The sequence below is a fragment of the Opisthocomus hoazin genome, chromosome 8, assembly GCF_030867145.1.
Source record: "Opisthocomus hoazin isolate bOpiHoa1 chromosome 8, bOpiHoa1.hap1, whole genome shotgun sequence".
NCBI classification, from domain to species: Eukaryota; Metazoa; Chordata; class Aves; order Opisthocomiformes; family Opisthocomidae; genus Opisthocomus; species Opisthocomus hoazin.
In genome coordinates this window covers 56,521,084-56,546,155 of record NC_134421.1, presented here as the reverse complement: position 1 = coordinate 56,546,155, position 25,072 = coordinate 56,521,084, and the positions used below count along the sequence as shown (strand labels likewise).

Genomic DNA, 25,072 nt, shown 5'->3' with positions numbered 1-25,072 from the left:
GTTCCTTTGACTTCTAACATAAACAGACTGTGAAGTTGTCCAACTCTGCACTCGGAAGGAGCAGCTCATGGAGACAATGACGAAGCAGTGTGCTAGTGCAAACAGCTTAGTTGCAAAAACCGGTACCCGCGGCTGCACAGAGACACTCGTGAATGCTCTTGTCTCTCCAGTCTAAGCAGAATGTAGTCTCTTGATAAATGTTGAAGCCAATTTGAAAGGTAGCCAGGGAAGGCTTCAAATAATCAAAACTATCAAGGGAACAGTGGAGTGAGTGGGAAAGAGTGAAGGGGACTGAGAATAGCAGGAAGGAGGAACATAGACACAAACACAATGTCCCAGGGAATGATAATGAGGAAATACAGGAACAAGCATCTATACTAATTCTTCTACAGAGAAAGAATACCATCATAAACAAGTGAGATTTACTATTGCTTTCATAACTAGAGATGACATTAGTCCATTGTTCATTTAATTTCCAGAACATGTTAATAATATCAGCTTGTGACAAATACTAAATGTGTGTACGCACAGCCATAGCTCTGGTTTCAACAGATACTACAATCCCAAGCAGCAATGAATCTTCCCTTGTAGTTTATCCTGACAGCTACAACATATGCAAGGAATAATTTTGAAGCAGCATGCAGAAAGCTCATGTCCTGGTCACATATACGTATTAGAATTTTGCTAAAAGCCTGCAGTTTACACACACACTGCAGTTCTGGTAGCTTTTTTCTAAACTACATTTTTATACAGTTTACAAAAAGTGATTTATTATTCTTCATTATATCTTCCACCTCAGCTACATTATACTGCTAGAGCATTTTTTCCTGACCAATACGTGCGGGCACAGTTACAATAAAATCACTTCAAAAATTGTCCAAACAGCACATATATAAAAAATGTTATGAAAGTGGAATTGCATTAGAATGCTATGGCCAAAGACTTGACTTAGCTAAAATGATTTGTTTTCTTTTTAATGGTACACATGCTGAGATTGTGTCACCCAATAATTTTTTTTCTTTTTTTTAAAAACCTGCTTTGTAGATGTTCTCTCTGTCATATAAGAATATCGAAATTTACAACTTAGACTGACTCTGGGGAGTTCACTGTCAAAGGGAATACACACCTGGTCATCTTGGTTTGTATGTCTGACAAGATACCGTAGAAAATCCAATCTGGAGCATTTACGAACTAGAATGAGGTCAGCTGAGCCATCTGCCAAATGAGCTGCTGGTGAAAGACCTTTTGGACTTCGTGGACAGGCACAGCTCATATTTACTGCATTGATGGCTAGAAATTTTCCTTTAATAACCTTCCATTCTTCTTCATCTTCTGAAACACATCAATAAAGGCATGGAGATAGGTTACTATTTGATCTGTTCACAGGAACACTAACAAACAATCATTGGCAACTTAAAAGTTTTTACTGGGCATATCCACGCACTGTTCACACATCTAAAATAAACTGCATTAAAAAAACAAAACTGTTTTTCATACACTAACAGAGAAAGATGCTTTCTCCCTTCACAGACTGTGATTATCTACTGAAACTGCTCACCATTCCTGACATATGCATGTCATATTCAGGATCAATGCTGTCTGGCTAAACCCACAAAGCCTTAGCCAGGGACAAGACAGAGGCAAGTTCCAACTCCTGTAGTGTTAAAAGTTCAGCAGGATTTTTTTTAACTTTTTGAAAGTTTTATTCTTGCTTTTCAACATGTTAATCTTAAATAAACAATGATGTAAAAACAGTGGTTTAGTATTTGGTTTCTAAATCAATATTCCTCTTCTGCCTCAATGCCACAAATTATATTTTGAAAATATAGAAAGGGAAGAGATGACTCAGGGTTCAGCAAGGACCAGCAAGGCAGCAGATCAGGAGTCTGTTTCCACCCTACCCCCAAACGTCTGAAGATGAATACTACTAACAGAGTTGAACTTTCCTGTGTGTAAATCTTTGGAGATTTCTGGAAAACAATACAAAAGTGTGTTTTCAGCAATGTGAAACTGTTCTGTTAGAGATTAGACCTAGACTGAGCTTAAATGTGTGATGGCATCAATACTACTAAGAGGCAGAGGAATTTTCTGGAACAAAGAAACACAGGCAGGCACTGCACAGAGCTGTCATCTAAACTGCATTTTCTTGAATATGGATAAAAATAGATAAAAAATGCCTTTGCATTTTTAGATTACACATAATGGCTTTCCTCACTACAATATGAAAAAGCCATAAAGCAGCCATAACACTTCTTTTCTCCTCTCAGTGTAGTGGGCTCAGATATTTCAAATTAACAACTCCACCAAAGTAGTGATTGCAGAATAGCCTACAGAGATACACGTGGCTCTAAGACTGGAGTTCAGGAGTGAAGTGCCATTGTGATGATGGGGGTAAAATTAAGGAATGAAGAAAAAAAAGAACAACAAAGTCTGTTTATATAAGCTTGTTAGAGTTTGATTATGAAACCACAGGAAGGTAGAGGTCTTGAGGCATATTAACTGGTACAGACTTAGAAATGTAACATTATCCAGTTCCCCACATTTGGGTTAACTTATAGTTTTTATCAAGATGCTTCTTTGATGGGACTGCAGATACATTTATGCTATATATTTCATGTCCTGAAATTCTGATGTTCTTTACTGTCTTAGTTCTAGGAACTTCACGTTTACTTTAGAGAATCATAATTACAATTGACTAGGTGATTTTGGACCCAAAGTCTACGATGCATTCATTTCGAATTGACCTTTACCAAGCCTTATACACATATGTGGCCAGCAGATGCAGAGAGGTGACCATGCCCCTGTACTCAGCACTGGTGAGGCTGCACCTCGAGTACTGTGTTCAGTTTTGGGCCCCTCACTACAAGAAAGACATTGAGATGCTGGAGCATGTCCAGAGAAGGGCAACGAGGCTGGTGAAAGGTCTAGAGAACAAGTCTTACGAGGAGTGGCTGAGGGAAACGGGGCTGTTTAGTCTGGAGAAGAGGAGGCTGAGGGGAGACCTTAACTGCTCTCTACAACTACCTGAAAGGAGGTTGTAGTGAGGTGGGTGTTGGTCTCTTCTCCCAACTAACTAGTGATAGGACCAGAGGAAACAGCCTCAAGTTGAGTCAGGGGAGGTTCAGACTGGATATTAGGAAAAATTTCTTTACTGAAAGAGTTGTAAAGCATTGGAACAGGGTTCTCAGGGAAGTGGCAGAGTCACCATCCCTGGAGGTGTTCAAAAACACGTAGATGTGGCACTTCAGGACATGGTTTAGTAGGCATGGTGGTGTTGGGTGGATGGTTGGACTTGATGATCTTAGAGGTCTTTTCCAACCTATGATTCTATGATTAGAAAAATAAGAAAAAAAAGAAAAAAAATGTTTAGAAAGTATTCTGTAGTTGTTTGTTGCTCTTAGAACTTCTTGCTTCCTTGAATTTTTATTCATTAGGACTTCTTACTATCCACTCTTTAGTAACAGAACCAAGAAATACAGAATTCCAGGAAAAATACAGCAGGATTATCATGTGACAGAAGACTTCCAGGAAACTAAAAACTTCGTGATTTTTCGATCTAGACTATCCTCTCTATCTCCTGATAAACAAATCAGTAGCAACAAGAAAAAATGCAACTCATATTCAACATTTTCACATCATTTGCCAGAGTGGTTTTAGTATTGCTTGCTTTACTGCTGATCTTTTTATGTTGCTTTCAAACAGGACATTACAGAAAGAAAAAATTTAAATCAGATTCAAAATGTGTGTCTTAAGACACATGACACCAATTAAATGTCAAATTACAAAATGACTTTGTTCAGGCTGCAGGCAAATGACAAGGCCTTGCTCCAAGATGAAAGTAACTGAACAGAACATAAACTACTAGACTGGAAACATCTGCATCCAGAACCATACAAGTGCTTATTTACAAGAAAACAAGGCATTTTCTGATATACACTCAACAAAATAAAAACATTCTTTACTGATAAATCCTTTTGTTGTTTATCTGAGAAGCATTAATAATTTAGTCTATAGTGTGTCTAGATATGTGTTAGCTTTTGAAATATGCTCACTGTAATAAATAAGTCTCAAATTACTTAAGGTAGAATGCTTATATATGTTACTGTAATAGATTGTTTTCACCTGGTGGAAAAGTACCATTCAGTGTAAATTTCAGCACGTTACTCAAGAAAAGCTTCACTGTTCAGGTAAGAACAGTGTCATGGTATCTATCTATCACATTTTAAATGACCAGCTGTTTTCACAACCATGCTGCAGTATGCATCACTGTAATAGCACAAATTATTCACCCAAAATATCTTTCATACAGGAGAGCAATCATAAGCAGGGAGAGCATAAACAGCACTCATTTCAACTGTCTACTGCGTATATATACTGCAAGTTGCTGAAAGCAGCGTAAACTAGTAACACTCCAAGCTTGCTCAAGACATGCACATAGACTTCTGCAGAACACAAAGAAATACGTCCAGTGACAGCCAATGCAAGCATCCTTCCAAACGTATCTCAACTGTACGCAAACCAAGTAGGCACAATGAAAGGGTCAGCAAAGACACCCTGCAGAGTAAAAAACTTATCCGAGGTGGTGATTTAAAACCCTTTTTATGGCAAATCAAGAGTAGCTGTTTGTTATTGTTTGCTTACCAGTACTGCATGGAGAAGACACTGGACTGCAAAAAAGCCAACTACCAGAAGTAAAATGGATTTAAGTAAACAATATCCTACATAATCAGCTGCTTAATGTCTTGTGCAATGCTGCCTAAAGGATTCTTGATTCCTCACTAACCTGCAACTTTCTTCTGCCTTTGCTCCTTTGTTGGATGAAAGCTAGCAAAATGGCAGATTTAAAAAAAAGAACAACCAACGAACAAAAAACTCCCAAACCCCCACCCAAACACACCCAAACACATACAGAAACCAAATCGAAAAACCCACCAATCAAAAAACCCCACAAACAAAAGAAAAAAGGTTGGCAATTTCTAACTACAGTTGTTTCTCAAAACGACAGATTTTTTTCTTACCAAAACCCCTACTATCAGATGTAGCTCCTAAGAGAGTATCACATAAAGCAATTTCTTTAGCTGAATCTGGACATAAATTAAAACAACTCAAAAAATACTCTAATTTGGCCATCCGTTGACTATCTCAAAGATCTGAAAGCAGTAGCTGGGATGAAAGCACTATATATAAGCAAGTGTAACATGAATTCAAGTTGGCATAGAAATCTATATACAGTCTTTATTCTACCAATGATCTCTGTAGTATGATGATACTCTTTTTGCTAACAAACATCTAGAACCTGGCACAGATGCTGTGCAAAATAACTGTAATAAGATAACCTGGGTCATAAGGACCAATGTTTGCGTCAAGAAAATTATGGTTTTATGCACTGGGCTCTAAAATGAAAATTAAAAAAGCTAATAAAAGTAGAAGCAAGGATGCATGGGAAAACTGCCTGCTGTTTAAGAGGGATTTATCCAAGATGACAGACTGAGACCAGAGGCAAAACTCAGCCAGCTGAATCTGCATATCTTACTCCAGCAAGGCTACAAGTGTATTAATATTAGTGCTTCCCATTAGGATGTAGTAGTCAGACATAAAGAAATACAACTAGGAGGATGACTGCACAGAATCCAGTATATTAACCGCTGTTTTAACAAAAGGAAGGAAAAGGAATGGGAAGGAAAAAGAGAATAAGGATAGCATAACTTGAGAACGAGAAGAAAAATGTTACTTATCATTTATTCCGAGTATTGGTGGGGTGTTGTACAGAAATGCTTAAGTCCACTTGATTGGTTATTAGTTGTCCAAGTTCATTGCCTCATATTTATTTAATAAACAACTTTACACAGGGTGACCTATGTGCTAACAAATTTTTAATCCTGATCTATTCTAAAAGTTATCTTAATGAACTGCTTACTTCTATGCTACCTCACAGTTCATCAGCTAAGTCCTTCTCACAAAAAGAACACAGATTCCTATCTCACAGAATATATCTTTCCTAAAGAGAAGAAACTCAACACATTGAAATATACAAGTAATTAGGGTAATTTTATCACAGTTTTCTGAGGTTTGGGTGGAGGAGACACCTTACATATTTTGCACATATTTACATGTACTTTCCTTAAACATAAAGAAACAATGGATTATCTAGTAACTCACAAGTGTTGGAAAAAAACAACACAGACACTTGAACCAATACACTCTGAAAAATACTGATTTGTATAATACTACACCATATTACTTTTTATGACAAATTACCTTCATGTTTTACTCCTTTACATTCCTTGTGCTGTTCTGCCAGCTGTTGCTCACTTTTCTTGCAAATGTAACATCTGAAAACAAAAACACCATTCAGTGCCTGAAAACAGAACTATTACTCCGTTCAACTTTTTTGTTTTACCCAACCATTACAAGACCTTCCCCCCACTACAAGACGCAGCGTGGCACTGGCAACCCTGATGTGCCATGAATCATGATAGCCCTGCTGGCAGTATAACTACTTAAGTACCATGCTGAAGGTTACTGATGTCAGAAATACCAGCACCACAGAGCCACAAGATCACACACGTTGGAAGGGACCTCTGATGTGGTCCAAAGCTCTGCTCAAAGCAGGTCTTCTAGGATCAGGATGTTCAGTGTCTTGTTCAAACAAGCTTTGAATGTCCACAACACCTCTAGGCAACCTGTTCCAATATTTGACTGCTGTAACAGTGAAAAACACTGACATACTGGAGCCAGTTCTCCATCTCACAAGTGCTGAGTACAGGGCAAGAACAATTTCTCTTGACCTGTTGGCTTCTTTTTTGCTTAGAAAGCCTAGTACACACTTTGGCCTTCCTTGCTGCAAGGACACACTGCTCGGGTACAGCTGTCGTCCACCGGGATCCTGAAGTTCTTTTTGGCAAAGCTGCCTTCCATCCAGTACTGTTGCATGGGACTGCCACCCAAGGGACATGACATTTGCCTCTCCTGAACTTCAGGAGGTTCCTATCAGCCATTTCTTCAGCCCACCATGGTCCCTCTGAACAGCAGCCCTGACTTTCAACATGTAAACGACTCCTCACAATCTGGTATCATCCATAAAACTACTGAGAGCGCACTCTGCCACCATCTCAGTCATTGATCAGGATTTTGCACAGTATTAGCCCCTGTATTGGTCCCCAAGGGATACTCACAACCTTTCTATGTAGTCTAGCCAGTTGTGGCTCATCCACTTACTTGGTCCACACCTCATCAATATGGTTTTAAGAATACTACAAGAAACAGTACCAAAGACCTAGCTAAAGTCAAGATATATAACATTCACTGGCTCTCCCTCATCCATGGGCTTGGGGAATCTATAAGGCCTTGGAGGAGACCACATCAGTGAAAACTGGGACAAAGGAGGCATTTCCCAGCCTTTTCCACATCTTTTATCCCTAGGTCCCCCCATGCCACTAAGCAGCAGGCCCATAGTTCCTTTAGCCTTTTTTACAGTTGGTATACTTATATAATCCCTTCATAAGAAGTAACACCCTTCAAATCCCTCACTGATTTCAACTCCACCTGAGCTTTGGCTTCCTCGGTTCCATCCCTGCACTTTTCTGCAGCATCTCTGTGTTCCTCCAAAGTAACCCACTCCACTTCCACCTTCTGTTTTCTCAGATCCTTGCTCATCCATGTTGGTTTTCTACCATGCTTACTCAAGTTTCTGATGTCAGAATGGACAGTTCTTGTGCCTCAGGGGAGGTAACAACCAACTCTCCTGGTCTTCTTTGTCCTTCAGGGCAGTCTCCCCTGGGATCTTGTCAAGATTCCTGAACAAACCAAAATCTGCTCTCCTAAAATTCATGGTTACAATGCTACTTTTTGCCTTGTTCCCTTCTCTCAGGATTTTAAACTCTAATCTTACAGTCACAGCTGCCAAGTCTGCCCTCAACCATCAAAACCCCAGATTTCCTTTTGCGTAACAAGGCCAGTAAGCATTTCTCCTTGTCAACTTGTCAATCACTTGCATGATCACTGTCATCACCACACTCCAGGATTCTCCTAAATTGCTTGTGCCCAGACCTATTGCCCTTCCAGCAATTACCATGATATATAAAATCCCCGATGTATAAAACCTGTGCAGCACCAGACACTCTTTACTCCCTGACTGAGACCTGTGTGACAGCTTTCTCCCTCTGGAGCTTCCCTTGCATCAAAGGCACATGACGGATCAGAGTAGCTGCTCCAGCTAGCGCTGGAGACCATGACCTGTAGCATGTCACAGCATTATTACAGCAGAGTCTCAATAAATTCCACACAGCTTCTGGCCAAAGTTTTCGGCTCCTCTGTATCCTGCTGTGCTGTTTGCTGCTGTCACAACTACTGTATCTCCGCTAGCTTCACATACAAAGAATAATAATAAATACCAGTGCATAACTGCAAACAGGTGAAAGCAAAGAGAAAAGAAGAAACACTTGGAGATTAAGGTAGGCTCCCTGATTAGACAAACAAGTGAAGAGTATCATACAGAATTTATGCAGCACAGCCTATAAAAAAGACTAAATAGGCTGTTTCCTGAAAGGACCTATCCTCAGGACAAAGCCATGCCAGCTTCTGTCACGGCACTAAAACAATTGCTAAAATTACTACGTCCAATTACAATGTGAACATTTGAGAATTTCTGAATAATTATTTCCATTTGTAGAAGCTATGAGGCACCCATACTTTTCATTTATTAGCAGTAACGTAGGGTAGTACCCTCAGCATCTTGTAAGTGGGTACTACGCTGTTATACTTTGTTTCATTTAGCACTGGGGGAAGGGGGACACCAGCTAACCAAGTTTTATTATATTATTGTTTACTGACCTGATAAAATGAGGTGTTCTCTGTAATGAGTCAATAAACTTTTAAAAAAGCTTGTCTCTGTCAGAGTAAGTGTTGCGATGTTAAAAACAACATTTCTATGACTTCTATTTATGTACAGACCAGTTCAAATAGCTCATGTTAAATATCCAGAGATAAACATTTGCCTACCCTGCTCTGCAGCTATCTTTATCTCGTGGAGATCCCAGTGTGTGTTTTGCTGGTTGAAAAGAAATTGTTCCTTCATAGCAATGATGAGAAAGAAAAGTCTTGAAACCTACATAAAAAAAGGTATTAGGTATCATTACAAACCCACATTGTAAACACCTCTGCATACATCCCTTGATTGTTCCTCTCTTCTTTAACAACTGCAAAACAATAGTTGCTCTCTGCAAGCTCACTGTTATTTGTGTTATGATGTTTTAGACTGTCCTTGTCAAGGACAAGGAAATAACCCCCCCCAAGTATTTTAACATTTGCCAGTAGTGCTATTACTTTGCTTGGCATCGTTAAGAGCCAACTAAAAATTTTAGCTGTATATCACCGCTGAATCTTAAAATCAGCCTACACTATTTAAATTCTTCTTTTGTATCTTCTTTCCCTAGCAAAACAAATCAAAGGCAGCAAAAAATACCTTCCAGCAGCATAGGATCTGTCCCAGTCTTAGCTAACTAGGCTAAACCACTCAGCTCTCTCTATAATCAGTGCTGGAAGGACAAAATTAACTATTCATTCCATCAGCTGAATGTCCAAGACAGAGGAATGCCTATCTCTCTCTGACTGAAACTACAGTAAAAATTATTAGCACAGAAAAGATATTACTTTTTAGGCAGCTATCACTAGGCGATATATAGCAATACATTTCTATTAACAACACAGAACAGCACTAGCAATTTTATTAATAAAAAAAGCTTATAAAACAAATTTGAATTAAGGTTGCTTTCAATATCATTTATAACAGTTCAATACAAAATTTTTAGTTCTTTATGAAGCTCATAAAATACTTAAAATATTAAATATCAGTTAATTTATTAAATATTCTCCATAGTCAAATTCACCACCACTTTAGTGAGCACACTGTTGATGTTATCCCCAAAGTTACAGAGCTTTACATAATGTGATCCAATGTACTTGGTACCACAAGGAGTTTAAAATCACGTTCAGTCTGCTCTCTTCTGTTGGAAAGTTTCAGAGAAGCGTGGTACGGAGAGAGCACAAGAGAGGATATCAACTGCTCCAGTATGTTTACATGCTGACAAAAGAAAATAATAATTACATGAGTTACCTGAGTAGTCATATCTCATCGGACCCATCCACCGCTTCTTTTCACTATCTTTTAATATATCTCCGTAAAAACCATAACCCAGCAATGACACAGAGTACTTCAAAAATGTGTTGTTATGATGTACAGAAGAGACATCCAGAGGCTGACAGTCGCCTATGAAAATGAGAAGTGTAAGGTTCTATCAAGGTTTATTTTGTTTGTGGCTGCAAACATGACAGTAATTTTAACGTTACAGTTTTTTTAAAAATAAAAAAAATATATGTTATTTTTATGCCATAACAAACACGTCATATATCTATCTACATTTCTTATACTTGCAGAAAGGAAAAATACTTTTTGATAATAATTTCATTTAATATTTAAAAAACATTAAGCACTAAGTGAGAAGAAAGTTCGGTATGCCAAAAATATGTAGTGAAGAATTTACACTCATTCATCACGTAGCAGTAGGAGGGGATGTTACAGCAGAGACCATTGCAGTATCTGTACATCTACCGGATACTACTTAATCCTATATATCACTCTATCAGAGGATAATTCAAGTTGGGAGGGGCCTTAGGAGGTTTCTCATCAAAGCTCCCCCTCCAAGTAGGTTCAGCTATGAGGTCAGATCAGGTTACTCAGGGCTTAGCCATTCAAGTCCAGAAAATCCCTAGGGACAGAACCATCCCTCTGATGTCCTCATAGTGTAAGGTTTGGGGTGGGGGTGTTGTTTCTTTGCTTGTTTGTTTTTTTGGTTTGGTTTGGGGTTGGTTTCTTTGTTTGTTTTCCTGTTTCACTTTATGCCCATTGTCTCTCATCTTTCCACCACGGACTACTGTGAAGAACCCTTTATGTACATGAGAAACACTCTTAAAAAATCTAAATACATGTGTATATACACATATTTAATAATCCACCTAAAATACAATGATATACTAAGTCCGCAACTCTCTCTAATTCTAGTCCAATGGCCTAAACTCTACATATGCTGAACAGATTTAACTATAAGTTAGTAACAGAGAAGCACATGTGTAAAGCTTTGCAACATCAGCTCCTAACACTGCAACTGTCAAACACTCAGTAACAAGTGATAATGAAATAATCATGACTTGGAAATTGTTTATGTTTATGCAATATTGTTATAACTAAAGACTATCTTGCACAATTTTTCAGATTCAGTATTAACAACTTGGTGACTGTGATTCTTCAGTATGTGGCAGATAGGATGGACATCACAAATCGCAATGTACTGGTTATGCCAAGCCGTCTCCTTCAGCCCCCGGGCAGTTCAGGGACTCCATTACTAGAGGGCTATTGAGAAGTAGCCATGTCAGCATCCCTACTGATGACAACATATCAAAAAGCATTTATTGAAGAATAGTTGTTCTCCTCCCTAGTTCCTCCTAAAATATAGGACTTACAGAAGTAAAAATGGGGAATTATCTGCTAATTCCGGTCAAGCACAAGCCACACTTCTAACTTGGCATGGAAGCATTGAATTGCACAGGACAACTGGACAACTAGTACAAAATACTACCACTCAAGCATACATGCACTCGTTATAGCTTTCTTTAAGAGAGAGATGTTCTATAGTCCAACAACTTACACTGCTTATTGTACTTTACTGCTATTTTCAAAACCATGCCAGAATTCATGAAAACTTAGCAAACATCAGATATAAAATGTCAAAACATTATGATGCCTTGAAAACAATGAATTACAATAGAGAAAGCAATTAATTTTTAGCCTCCTGTATTTCAAATCAGAGACTTAAATCCCATATAAAAACTTTGTATTTCAACTCAGCCATTATGCTGAAATTGTATTACACAAACATACAGAAAAAAATAAACGGAATTACTAATTTTGGCTATTTTAATAATTTTCACAACAAAACAGCAAACTGTGACCACCCACCTACAATAATATGAAGAGCTGATGTTACTGGATCAGAAATGCCAACAGTTGAATAGCATATGCAATCTGTTGATCCTGAAAAATAAAAAACTTGACATTAATTCATATCTTTTCAAAACAAGTATTATTAGCATGGTCCTCTAAATAAAAGCATCCTGTTCCTTTGGCCTTCCCTTTCTTATTTTATGGAACAAAGTAAATAGGATACACATATTACGATTTAAATTGTAACATTCTCCCCCCCCGGGCAGAATTTATTTCTCTCCATACAAAGTAGAAAGATTTTCATTATATAATCAATAAATATATAGAAGTTAGTGAAGGGAAATAAATTAACTCACATGAAAAATTTCAGGTGGATGGTTGGACTTGATGATCTTAGAGGTCTTTTCCAACCTATGATTCTATGATTGCATTACAGCTTTTACATCAATTAAGGATGGAGGGGAAGGAAGGCACATGCTGATTCTCCTTTGCTTAAGTTTTCTTACTCATTGAGATCACATGAAACGAAGTTGACCAGTCTCCTGTTTTTTGAGGGAGTGATCTAAATTCCAGATTGTTAACGTTCCCTCCTCCTCCAGCTGCATTTTAAATCAGAAACTCCTGCTTAGTTGAATTACTTGACAATTAGTAATTACTTGCGTTCAGGAATTAGTTTATAGATAGGGATGCAAAGAATAGAGATGTGCCTTTACAGTCTTGAGCAAAGTACCTACAAGAAGAAAGGGGGAAAACTTTAGGTTTCACCTGTATTCTGTCTTTGTTACTAACTACCTTCAGGCCACTCCTCACTCAGTATGTCCACTCAGTATTTTAGGTGATGTTCAGAGACAGGCAATTCTCCCTGATCCCTATAAAAAACAATCTAAGAGCCTAAAGTAGGGTTCTGAACCCTAGTCTTCAGGAGGGACTCGAAAGTCGTGGCCAGATGTACTGAAGCATTTTAGTTGCAGCATCTAACTCCAAATTTATCTGGTAGTTTCTCCCATCCCTTGCCTGAAATTGATTTCCTTTAAAGTCAAGGCTGGATATCTGAAAACAAAAACTTTACTAGATTTGCTACTGATACACTAGGTGTAGAGCAGCTCAGATACAGAATACTGCATCTCTGAGGCCTAATTAAATTGAAATAGAAAACTATAAACAGAGGAATGAGCAATCATTTGAAAATCCACTTTTGGTTCTTTCTCACTTTGAAAACAGTCAGGGCATATGGAGTTCTCCATAGAAGCAAAGAAAATCCTTTCCCCTCCAACTCACTTCTCAGGAAATGGACACCACTCCCCTGCCAGTGAAGGGCACGAGGGAAGCTTCCATCGGGTAAACACTATGCAGAAGCCTGTCACAGTGAACAATAAGTAGCTCCAGGAGCCAATTCAAGAGAATATAACAGAACTGCAGGAAAAAAGAAACTGTGTGACTGAAGAAATCTCTGTCTACAAGGTTGAGGTTCAAGATGGTGCAAGTGTACCATCACAAGTATGTGCCTTTGCACACAAAACAGAACTCCATTTTCTCCCAGTATCGTCACAGATAAGGTACACAGATGATATCATCATGCCACATTTGCAGCTCTATAGCAGAAAATATGAAGTAGAGTTTATCTACTGAAGCTATGCTTTACTGCCAATTTTTTCAGTTTCATTTTGCCTCCTAAACTCATGAATTTCAGTCAGGCAGAAAAGAAAATTCTCACTACTTTTGAAAAGAAAAAACAAACAAAAAGCCACTAAAAATAACCACTAAAACCTCTGACCTGAACTTCTATTATTGAACATACAAGCCAAAAATTTCATCCAACCTTCCTCCTTTCAAGATCTGTTTGCATTCTGCCGCTAGAATTACCTTAGTCACATCTGTCTGGATGTCACCAGAGCTTGCAACCAGTCTTACACTACACGTGGGAGAAGAGCGGAATTCATGCAAGCTACATTGTAACACCAGAGGCTGATCTCCATATACTCTTCTGTTGTCAATTAAAAGCTGATTTATCTGCTGGGCAATTTTACAGACCTTATTTTCATTTCTATCCGTTAACTAGCAAGGGAGGGCTAAAATTAGATCTGAAGTCTGAAATTAATTCTGAGATTCTAAAATGGGAACCTGGGGAAGACACCAACAGTGTTTACCAACTGCCAAATCATCCCTCTTCTTCACACATGCCAGTAGAGTACCAACTACAAACAGTAAAATATTGGGTTTTTTCTCTCAGAGCCGGTAGTATGGAGCAACAAAACCGGTATCATTCCTTATATACATTCCAAGAGAATATAACCAGTCATAACACCACACCAAGAATGAACTTTATAGTACTAGTTTAAAGGTCACAAAAATGTTCATGATGATTAAGGATTTGAATCTCTGAATACTTCATAACCGAACAGGAATACTAGACCATTAGGTGGGTCTTGAATAGATTTGGAATCTACTGCTGCTGAACAGCACCTCGAGAAGATTCACAGGTAAACCCCACCAAAATCTGGCTTATTTCATCAGTATAGATCTTATATGGAAAGCAGGATTAGAATGTAAATATAGCGTGACTAATAACCCTTGATAAATAGCTTAGGACTGTCAGAGCACTCAATTTGGTCAAGAAGGTTTCATAGAGCATGACTCTTGACTAATGTTAGGTGGTCAATGTTGTTTGCTCTGGTTAAACCAACAGAAAAATTATATACATACTCTGCCAGGTTTTCCTTAAGGGTTTCTAAGGGCAACAGCCTAACAGTGAAATAAAATAAGAGGTTTTTCTGGGTTGCATAGAACTACACACAAATGTGAAAAAAGTAGTTGGACTGCTTGTTAGCTGAGCCCTAATTCATTAAAAAAGAAAGATCTTCAGTGCACACACTAATTTTTGCATTGGTGTGTTAGAAGAGAAGAAAATCAGCATGCAAGGGAATGATTACATTTCAGGTTAAGACACTTAGAAGCAGCTACATGTGTACATGCAACACTGCAGACTATGTCACAGCTTCCATTCTGGTCAAGGAGATCTTATCAGGAATGTGGACAGTAGCTTGAGTTCGATTCAATGTACTCACACGCAGGCCCCACCTGAAGGGCCCTAGGACACAAGACAGGCAGATGCAACACAAGATGTACAGGCTCTACTGACCATATTAACCAGACGCTCCTGGGCTATAACACAAGTTTGATGCCCATCTGACATGCAGACACCTAAATGTAAGCATGAAAATTTAAGTATCAACTTCAGATGGAAACTCACCCCAAGCAGAGTAACTCCGTTACCTAAAATGACACCAACCACCAGCGTTCAAGTGCTGCCGATTACTCTGTGTATCTTCCAACTGCTGCTCCAGTACAACAATTGTCTTGCACAGGGCTGGTACATTTCACTGATGGTGGCACCATACCACCACCTGTAGATAACTGAATCCCAAACTAAAAGTCTGAAATCTCCCAGCTAACGAAAGCTCTCACCCCAGATGTTTTGATATTAAGAGCCTACTGAAAATATGAAGTGTCTAGTCTTTGTTAAAGTAAGTATAATTGTTTTGAATCTTTATCATACATTATGTACACCACGGCCCTGTTTCATTACCCATTTTCCCAAAAGTCTGTTTGTTATTAGGAGGCATAATAGAGCCACACAGTTGTTATATAGGCATGTTCTATGTTCTTTCCCTCCCAAATTTAAACACTGTAAATTTCTGAATAAATAAATTTTATAATTTAAAAATTATCAAGGAAATCCTTCCTTTGTAACTAATCACAAGGAGAAATGATCAATATATGTATTTAAAATATTAAAGAGTATGTGCTCCCCATAAAACATTTTTGCTAAAGCAAGATTAAAGAAACCAAAGTGATGGACTGCACTACATAGAATACAGTGCAGCTAAATCACCAGATATCCCCTTTGCCTGCAAATATTGCTGGATATTTGCAAGTAGGTAAGTTGTGCAGACAGGTGCTCAAACACCACCTCACAAGCTTTAAACTGGTCACAGAACCACCAAAGCGATGAGCAAAACAAGGTTGTATGGAAGAATTTATGTCATTCATTCTGCAGGAAAGAAGAAGAAAAAAAAACCAAACCCCAAAGTGCTAGAATTCACCATCTGAAAAGTGACTGGACTACTAACTTACTAAGCTTTCTTAAAACCAAAACACACCATGCTGCGGGCTATAAGTATTACTTTTTGTGCTTTTCACAGAATCACAGAACAGTAGGGGTTGGACAACAAATTCCAAAGATCTGGAAGTACTAAACTAAGCAGATGACAGAAGTAACAGTCAGGTAGATGTTGATCCTATAGAAAAGAGTGAATTTAATCCAGGAATAGAAACACTCTCAGTCCTCATGAGCATTGCTCTATGCGAGACACCCTCAACGGAGGCAGGCACTTCCACAGCACCCACAGAATCCTCAGAGACAAATGAGTGTGGCAACAGGGTTCTGTACTGCAAACAGGCAGAACAACTTCAGTGGGGTCCCGTATGTTTGTAGCATTTCTGTGAAGTCACAACCCATGGAGCCACCTCATAGATGAAACACCAGGTGAGTCACGCTAATGACAGAGTAATTGCATACTCTTGGTCAAGCAGCATTTACCATTTCAAAAAAATCTACATGGTGACTTTTCTGGAAAGTCTGGGAAGATTTTCATGTGACAAGGGTCTGACACATTCACAAGGGGAGAAGCTACTGTGCATGTTCCTACAGAAAGTTTTATACACCTTCCTTTCTGCATCCAGAAACCAAGAAATCAAGGTTAATATCTGCAGAATGACAGACTGCCTTAAAAAGGAACAGTTCAGAAGGAGTCTGGTCTGAGTTTTTTTGGTAGATAATCGCTTCAGCAGAAGTTCAGTACCATAGTACAACAAAAATGGATTAATACAACAACAGCAAATTTAAGAGATGAAATTAACATCACAGGGAAAAGTAATCTTGACTTAGTTGTCTTCATAGCAGCCCCACCACATTAAATGCCGAATTTAGCTCCAAGACTGTCATTTCCAGAAGTAAAATGGATTTAAAATGACAAAACATTGCACTTCGGATTTCAAACTGGACATTCTGAACCTTGAAATGAGCTGTAACTAAACTGCAAATGTCATTAAATATTACAAGCGTTGTAACAGAGAAGGCTATGAACACATCACTTGGAGTCCTTTAGAAAAAGAATTAGATACCTTTTTACGCTATCCTTAAACACATTTTTTAAGAGAAATTTTAGAGCCTAGATGACAGTAGTATAAGAGTTCAGTCACACTTCATGGTTTTACTTGAATCTGGTTTTTAAGTTTGTGAATGAATCCTCCATCATTTTTCTATACTATCTTCACATAAGAAGCCTGCGCTGTCTTTAGCATTCTTAACTTCTACAGCTACACATTGACATGCTGATTATAATCATACTATACTACTAATAGTAATCATACATTTAATCACAACAAAAGTGAGGGATCTGGATACACTAGAAGCTTAAATCACTATAGCAACTAACACTTTGTATCGACACTTTATCTTCTCTAGCGCTTGGAAGACTTTCCCCCTATCCCCAGGGCAGGCTGGCAGACTTGGTTTTTGGAAGAATGAATGCATTAATATTATGCCATGGCACAGACTGAAGTAGGATTTTTTTTCCTACCTGCTGAGATCATAAGAGTATTTAATCTAATCCGTTCTCCTTTACTAAAGAGTCCTCCAACAGCAGCTGACAGCTTTGTCCTCCTGTTCTATGCCAGGTTTAGTAAGAAGAACAAATCACTTTGGCTTACTCCAGAGGGTATAATTTTAATACTAAAGCACGTGGATGAAACCTCAGTGCCACATGTCATAAGAGAAACGACTCTTTGCTTATAAGTTCTATGGAGGCATACTACCACTCTGAACGCAGTGAGAAACCATGGCTCAATGCACTTTTAAGGCTAGATGGCACTGGGAGGAAGTAATAACTAAAAAGAAGTTTTCATAGGTGTGCTGACTTGTAGATACCACATCGCAGTGCAAAAACTTTGTCAGGTTGCTACAGCCCCTACGTACTCTTAACAGCAAATCTGTTTACAACTGCAGTCAGTTCACACTGGCAGATTTGAAGAGAAATGCAACTAAAATTCAGAAGTTAAAACTGCCACTTGAGTAGAATGCTTTATATATGTCAATAAAAACACAAGTAATTTCATTAAAATGTATCATAAAGCATAAATGGTTTTTTTTAACCAGAAGACACTCTAAGGAAAGAGACCGTCTGGAAACAGACACATCTGTTCCAAAAAGGGGCCAAGCAGGGGCTTGCTCCAGAAAGTTACAATCATGATTTCCAAATAGCATCCAACATTAAAAAAACCACCTGTACAATGGGATGCTGCCTATGACATAAAGCTAATTACTCAAAAACTGTCACATAGAAGAGAGTTTTAGCATTCAATCTCTTTCTTTTGTAGTTTCAAACTTTTGTACAATTAAATTGACAGTTTCTGAGCAAAGATTAAGTCTGCTGAATTGAGTGTTAGTTTGAATACACTGTTTAATCACAACCATAAACCACAAGCTGCCATGTTTCTGTTAACACAGCTTGACATGAGGAACTAAATGATAAAAAAGGCAAAAAACACTGATTCAGTGTCACTGTACTGCAGGCTCCTGTCCTCACTGTGTAAACTGTCTCCATGTATCAGAAGACACACAGAGCTTTAGAACTTCATCTCTAAACTATGGGTAGTGTTTGTTTTCAATATCTATTAATGAGTTGTTAGGATTTTAAGAAAAAGGTTGGTTATAAAGAACTAAAAAAAGTATCACGGATGACATTTTCTAGATACATGATTTATATTTCATTATTCCTTTTGACTTGCTGTATTTTAGGACTGTCTAGTTTAAAAAAAAAGTCTTTTTAAGGATCTCACTTATTTTGGAACAGACTTCTTGCACTAGTCTGGGAACTAGCGGATCTGTTGGGGTCAACACATGGTCAGAGCTCCATTACATCAAGCAAATATGAACAGAGAACAGCTTCACAAAGGGCTAGGAAAAAACCCAAACAACCCTCTTGCTGCCTTCCTGACCACTCTGCAATGCACAGGTTTGTCTATTTCATACACTATTTAAGGTCCCCGTGGCTAGATGTATTAACAAAGGGTTAACACTTGTTCAGTGATTTGACTCCCTTTTTCAATACATACGCACTTTCTCATATCTTCAGTAATGGATCATTTTAAAAATTGCACAATATGCAAACACATCAAGATATATATTATCCTCTGTACTTCCAAAAACTTAATTAATAGAACTTCAAGGCCAGCTTCCTTATACACCATTATAAATAATTTTTGAGGGATCTGAATAATAACTTGGAGAAAATATTTGAATCATAGGACTGATTACAAGGCTGTGCCTCATGTTAGTTCAAGGGACAGAGCATGCAGTATACATTCCAACAGCAAAGAGCTACAATGGACAAAACACAACAAACAAAATATTGAAGTATATAAAAGATGAAAGTGACTTAATATATATCAGCAATATTAAAATATCAGTGAAGATCAGACTTTTTGGCTTCAATTGGAAAAAATGCATTAAGAAATTGTTGAAAAAGCAAGGTTAATCTTTCGATTTTAACATGCTTATAGGTAATTCCTAAGGACAAAGAAATAGCTCTTAATATTGAGGTTCTGTTTTTTAAATTGTATCTTCTTATGGTCACTAACATCACCAGCAGGCAAAATCTTCTGAAACCAACCATATAAGCAAAAACCTTTAGTCCAAGAAACTTGCTCAATAAAGGGAAATGAAGGGTGGAGCACTTCAAATTCTATTCTTGTTAAGTTTATTATCCAAACTGATTTGAATACACAGCTTTAACAAATAAAATGAGTTAAATATAGTAGTTCTGTTATACAGAAGCCTTATTGTGCTAGCTAACAAGGAGAATGAAAAACCACAAGGGGATATTTACATTGCAACTTTTAGATGTCTAAGCCATATTGTACTGCAAGCAGAAAGGGTTAAACTTCTTCCAAGCAACAATTCAGACCAGTTGGGTTTGCATTCACTCTTTACAAAGATATAACGAGTATAAAATTGGACACCTAAAGCCTAAGGGTACAAGTATACTATTTCAGATGGTATATTTTTATAACCTGTGCTAAATTTTCTCATAAACTCTGTGTTTTAGTTCTAGTCAGAAGCTCACAATGTTTATTTCATATCCCAGTTCTTTAATTCAAATCTCAAGCATCTGACAAGAAAAACAAAACACCATAGGAAAGACACTGAACTGTACACTTGTCTTTCCACAGAGTCTTCAAAATTGCACATGCTATTAAGGAGTTGCAACACTGAATACAGTTCTGGAAGAGAGTCATCTTGTAAGCCCACTTTTGAAGGAATCTGAGGACCAACCGGGCAGGGTGAGGTAACACCTGAGACACTAGATTTAACAGCAGGATTGATCCAAAGAGTGCCTATGGTCAATAAAAAAGCAAGTTTATCACCAAAGACCCGAATTCCAAGAATGAGTCTTCTCAGATGCCTCTCAATGACAGGAGTTAGAATTCCCTGAAAAAGCAGCCGATATTGAGAATTGTGAAGGTACAGGGCCTCTAAAAAAGGGCAGAAACTGCAGCTAGGTCTGGAACCCGAGGACTGTTCCTCAGCTGTAGTTGCCTTACGCTTTCTATGATGATAACTGGGTGGGGGGAGAAGAAGTTTTAGCATTTGTCTGGACTTTGCCAGACCAGTGGGAGGTTCTCATTACAATTCTAATGAAATTTGTGGAGCATTTGGAACTAGAAAAATATTTATCAGGTAAGTCTCTGTTCAGTAAATTTCACTATTAATGTGTTCAGACGGGCAAAGGTATTATTGTCAACATCTTGTATTAACACACAATAAACCACACACACAAAAAAGAAGTAATTCATTTCTGAAGCTGAACATCAAGATTTGATTTCCTTTACAAAGTACCCTTCCCAAATACAGTTGCATGTGATAATTATACCAGGATACAAACAGCTTTAGCTAGGTGTCTTTATGGAATATCGGTGCTCACATCTTACACTTGGGCCTAAGTACAAGAAGTTATTAAGAAGAAATTTCAGGAATAAATGAATAAAGTAAACTGAAAGTTAACCCTTTCTTACCAGCAGGAATTATGCCAATCCTTATATTGCACTGGACTAACGGCGCTTTGGGATTATTTTGGTCTATGCCAGAGTCCTTCTGCATTCTTCCAATGAGACCATGCATCACTTCACTGAACATGCCGTCCCCACCAACACAAACAACACTGCCAGGAAACACAAATTAGAATGCACACTAACAGTCAATAAACAACACAGCAAGTGTTCTGTTTAGGACATGCACTGGGAACATAAAAAATAGTTGTTCTATTCTCCTCCTCCATTTTTACAAAATATAGTAGCTCACAGTCAACTTGACAACTAACAAAAAGCAGAAAAAAAAAATCCAAGCTACACAACTGCAAATGCACCTAGATATGTCTGTAATGTTAGGAAAAAATGTTGGAATGCAACCTAAAAAAATCTTTATCCTCTATTGCTGTGTGCAGACAGACAAAAATCAGCAGAAATTCACTATACAAGGAACACACTGAACAAGACTGTACATTCAGCTTTGTAAGTAAGCAGAATGGAAATAAGGTACCTTCACTAAAAAGGGAAAGTTACTATTTGTGGCTTCAGGCAGAAATATATTTTACACTATTAATTTAATAGGGATATACATTATATGAAAGTCAAAAACCAGAAGAGTGCACGCTTGCATGCTCTTCTGAACATACTGAGAGCTCATCAGACCGACAGAAGTGATTTACATCTACATAACCATTCACAATGTAACACAGAGTCCTAAATGTTACCAGATGCAAAACTTTGTTTTGCAAACTTTATTCCGGTCAGAGCTGGTGTAGCAGCTACACAGATCCTCAATACGTTAATGCTCACCCGAGAACCGACAGCCAAGCAAATACTAGGAAGTAAAAGACTGTTTGACAGCAGTATACATTTCATGCACAATAATCAAATGCACACCCTGAACTCTAACAGCATAAACATTCTTTAATTGAAAAGCTAATTCAAATACACTTTAAGGGAACACAAGACAAATCCAAAGTCACGCATGTAGCCTCCAGCATACACATTTAGGAATATTTACTGTTATCTATAGGAATTATTTCCAACACAGAAACTAGCATCTACTCTTCCACATAGTCAGCAACAGATCGTGCAGAATGAGTGCTTATTTCATACCACAAGTCAGTTTATTTAATTTTTAGGTATTGATGATTTAACTTTACTTATTGTACTTTCAGCAGAGGGAAAGCTTGAAAAAACCCAGTCATTTTTACATGAATGGAGAGGACAGTCTTAAAAATCTACACTGCCTAAGAGATGGGGAGAGAAGGAAGAAAAGGATGTTTGTTTCTCATTTTTGTAATTAATTTCTCTTCTCTTAGCTTAACTACATTATTCCTCAACTTTAGCCTCTCTCATCCTTCTCTGCAGACTCTAGGAAAGAGGTTAAGTGGACAAAAATCTCCATGTCAGTTCAAGGTGAATGTTGCCTCAGTAGTGTTCTGTTTGTAACAGATACTATATCCAGGCTCAGAGATGACAATCAAGGGTAAATACGGACAGGTAAAGAAGTTGACACAAACAATATCATTGTGACCAAATTAATTGCAAACATCACATGACAAATGTGCCAGTCACATGTGAAGGCCCTTAGTGAAGAACTACTGTAAGAGAGATCTTAAAGCAACTCTTACGTTTCGGGTTTATTTTTCTAGCATTTCACTTTTTAGACAGATGATAACAGTAAACTACATATGGTAAAGGACTTCAGGAGAAGCAAGTCCACTAGACAAATGAGTTTTAAAAGAATGACAGTCCCTTCTAATCTCAACCATTCTGTGAACTAATTTAAGAACTAGGAAAAAAAAAACTGAAACAGTTTTACAAAGACTTGTGCAACAGGCATACGGATAAGGAAGCAGAGCAATTCATACATGTCAGACTTTTTCTAAACACTGTCATTACCTGAACAATATTACAGTATGCTCTAGTTATTCTGCACAATGATGTACAAAAACCTGCCATATTGCAACTGAATGAATATTTTAAGTAACTGTCTTTAACGAGAAGCTGCTCTATCACTGAGCTATTAGATTAGTACACTCAGCAGATGAAATTCTTATAAGGGGATATAGGAGGAACAAATGGGAAACACACACAAGAGGTTTAAATAAGCTGTCTTAACTAAATACACTTGGAAAGCAGTGAGGCGGCTATCATTAAGAATCCTGTATCCAGTTCCAAAATTACAGGCATGGTTTTGCCAAATAGGGAGTCTGAAGAACTCATCACTGAATGAAGGGAAAGCCACTTATCAGAACCAGTCTAAGAGTACAGGTAAATAACAAGTAGATGTAGGAAACCAAAGGCTTTTTTCCTGTATGTGAGAAGAGTCAATCAAACTTGAAGAAACACATGCATTTACGTGGCTCACCCATTTTTAAAATCTTCCATATAATCACGTCATCTATTATTTAAAAAGTAGTATTAACATAAGAACTCCTTCCTAACATCAGTGTTCACCAAGGAACAGATTTGTACACGTTGGATGAAAATCAGACTTGAAAGAGAGGTTGAAGTTCACAAGCTACCTGCTGTTAAGGCCCAGCCTGGGAACAGAAGAATCATGAGATTCTAAAACAATGCAGTTCTCTGGTGAATTAACTCAGTCACGTTAGAGACAAAACCAAAAAGCCCCACCAAAGAAAAAAAAAAATAAATTCTACAATAAGAGACTGTTTGAATCTGCTAAAACCACTTCAGGTATCACTACAACTGGTCATTGCCATTTGTTGTAAAAAACAATTTCCTAGGAGTAGACATGGGCTCACTTCTCTTTTCTACTCTGTATTGGAATATCACCAACCATCACTATTATCTATTTCAAATTACTTAAGTCAAATGAAAAGGAAAAATCTTAACTAACTAGGTTTTTCTAGGATTCCAGTTTCCCTTCCTTGCACTTCTGCAAAATTAAGAACACACCTAATATAATCAAAACTGTTTATTTAAAGTTAGCTCATTTTAAAGCAGGAGAAGTCTGGGAACTTAACCTATGAATGTGTTTTCTTACTATCACAATTTGTCAATATCACGCCCTCACTTGATTTACACAATGCATACACATCTGCTCCCCTAGCAAAAGTACTCTGGAAAGACAGAAACTGTTTTATTTTTGCAACTTACCAGTTCCAATGTACCAGTCAGCAGGCATACCAAGATCCTATTTTAAAATACTGTAGTTATGAGAGTTTATTGTCACAGGTTCTGCATATGTTTTCATGATTATCGAGTCATGTAACTTGTTTCATGTCAGAATCAGAAACTGGAATAACTAGCTTGTTTGTTAAAATATTCTGCTTCTACAGCAGATTGAATAATGAAATGCAATTTCACCATTCAATTAGGTCTTCTTTTAAAACAGTAATTCCACAACAGAACACACACAAGTAAAGCCACATGATGTAGCCATTATTTGACAGTCCTACATAGCAAGAGGAACTATCTGAAATGTTTCTAAACAGTTTATGGTTTTTATACACAGGCTGAATGACACTGATAAAGTGTTCTGGACTCCTATATATCTCAAGATCACCTATACCACGAAACATTTCAGGGTAGCTTTCAAGCTGTCACAGAACGCTCATCTTCTGGATGAGCAGAATTTATCTTACATTCATCTCTTGAACACAAATCTCATGCAAATACTGTTATACTACACTTGAATGTATTGTGTGTTGAACAGTTTTACAGGAACAGCTGAGTTTTCCTTTGATACTCCTAAATGTGGATCTCCTACGGAAAGGAATATGTCCCAGAACTTTCAGCTGTTGCAATAAACGTATCAGCAATGAAGGCTACTATTTTAAATTAGAGACAAGAAGAATCACAGAATCATAGAATCACAGAATAGTAGGGGTTGGAAGGGACCTCTGTGGGTCATCTAGTCCAACCCTCCTGCCGAAGCAGGGTCACCTACAGCAAGCT

The 25,072-nt window shown here is 37.8% G+C and overlaps 1 protein-coding gene across 1 annotated transcript in view; it reads right to left on the bottom strand.

The window, feature by feature from the left end:
* The window catches only part of CERK (ceramide kinase), a 46,808-nt gene that overhangs the window by 4,999 nt on the left and 16,737 nt on the right, over nucleotides 1–25,072 (bottom strand). Inside the window, exons 6-11 of the mRNA XM_075428564.1 lie at nucleotides 21,134–21,279; nucleotides 12,014–12,088; nucleotides 10,115–10,267; nucleotides 9,001–9,106; nucleotides 6,259–6,332; nucleotides 1,127–1,332 (exon numbers count right to left, since the gene is read on the bottom strand). Coding sequence (XP_075284679.1) covers nucleotides 1,127–1,332; nucleotides 6,259–6,332; nucleotides 9,001–9,106; nucleotides 10,115–10,267; nucleotides 12,014–12,088; nucleotides 21,134–21,279 — 760 coding nt within the window. The remainder of the gene's footprint in view (nucleotides 1–1,126; nucleotides 1,333–6,258; nucleotides 6,333–9,000; nucleotides 9,107–10,114; nucleotides 10,268–12,013; nucleotides 12,089–21,133; nucleotides 21,280–25,072) is intronic.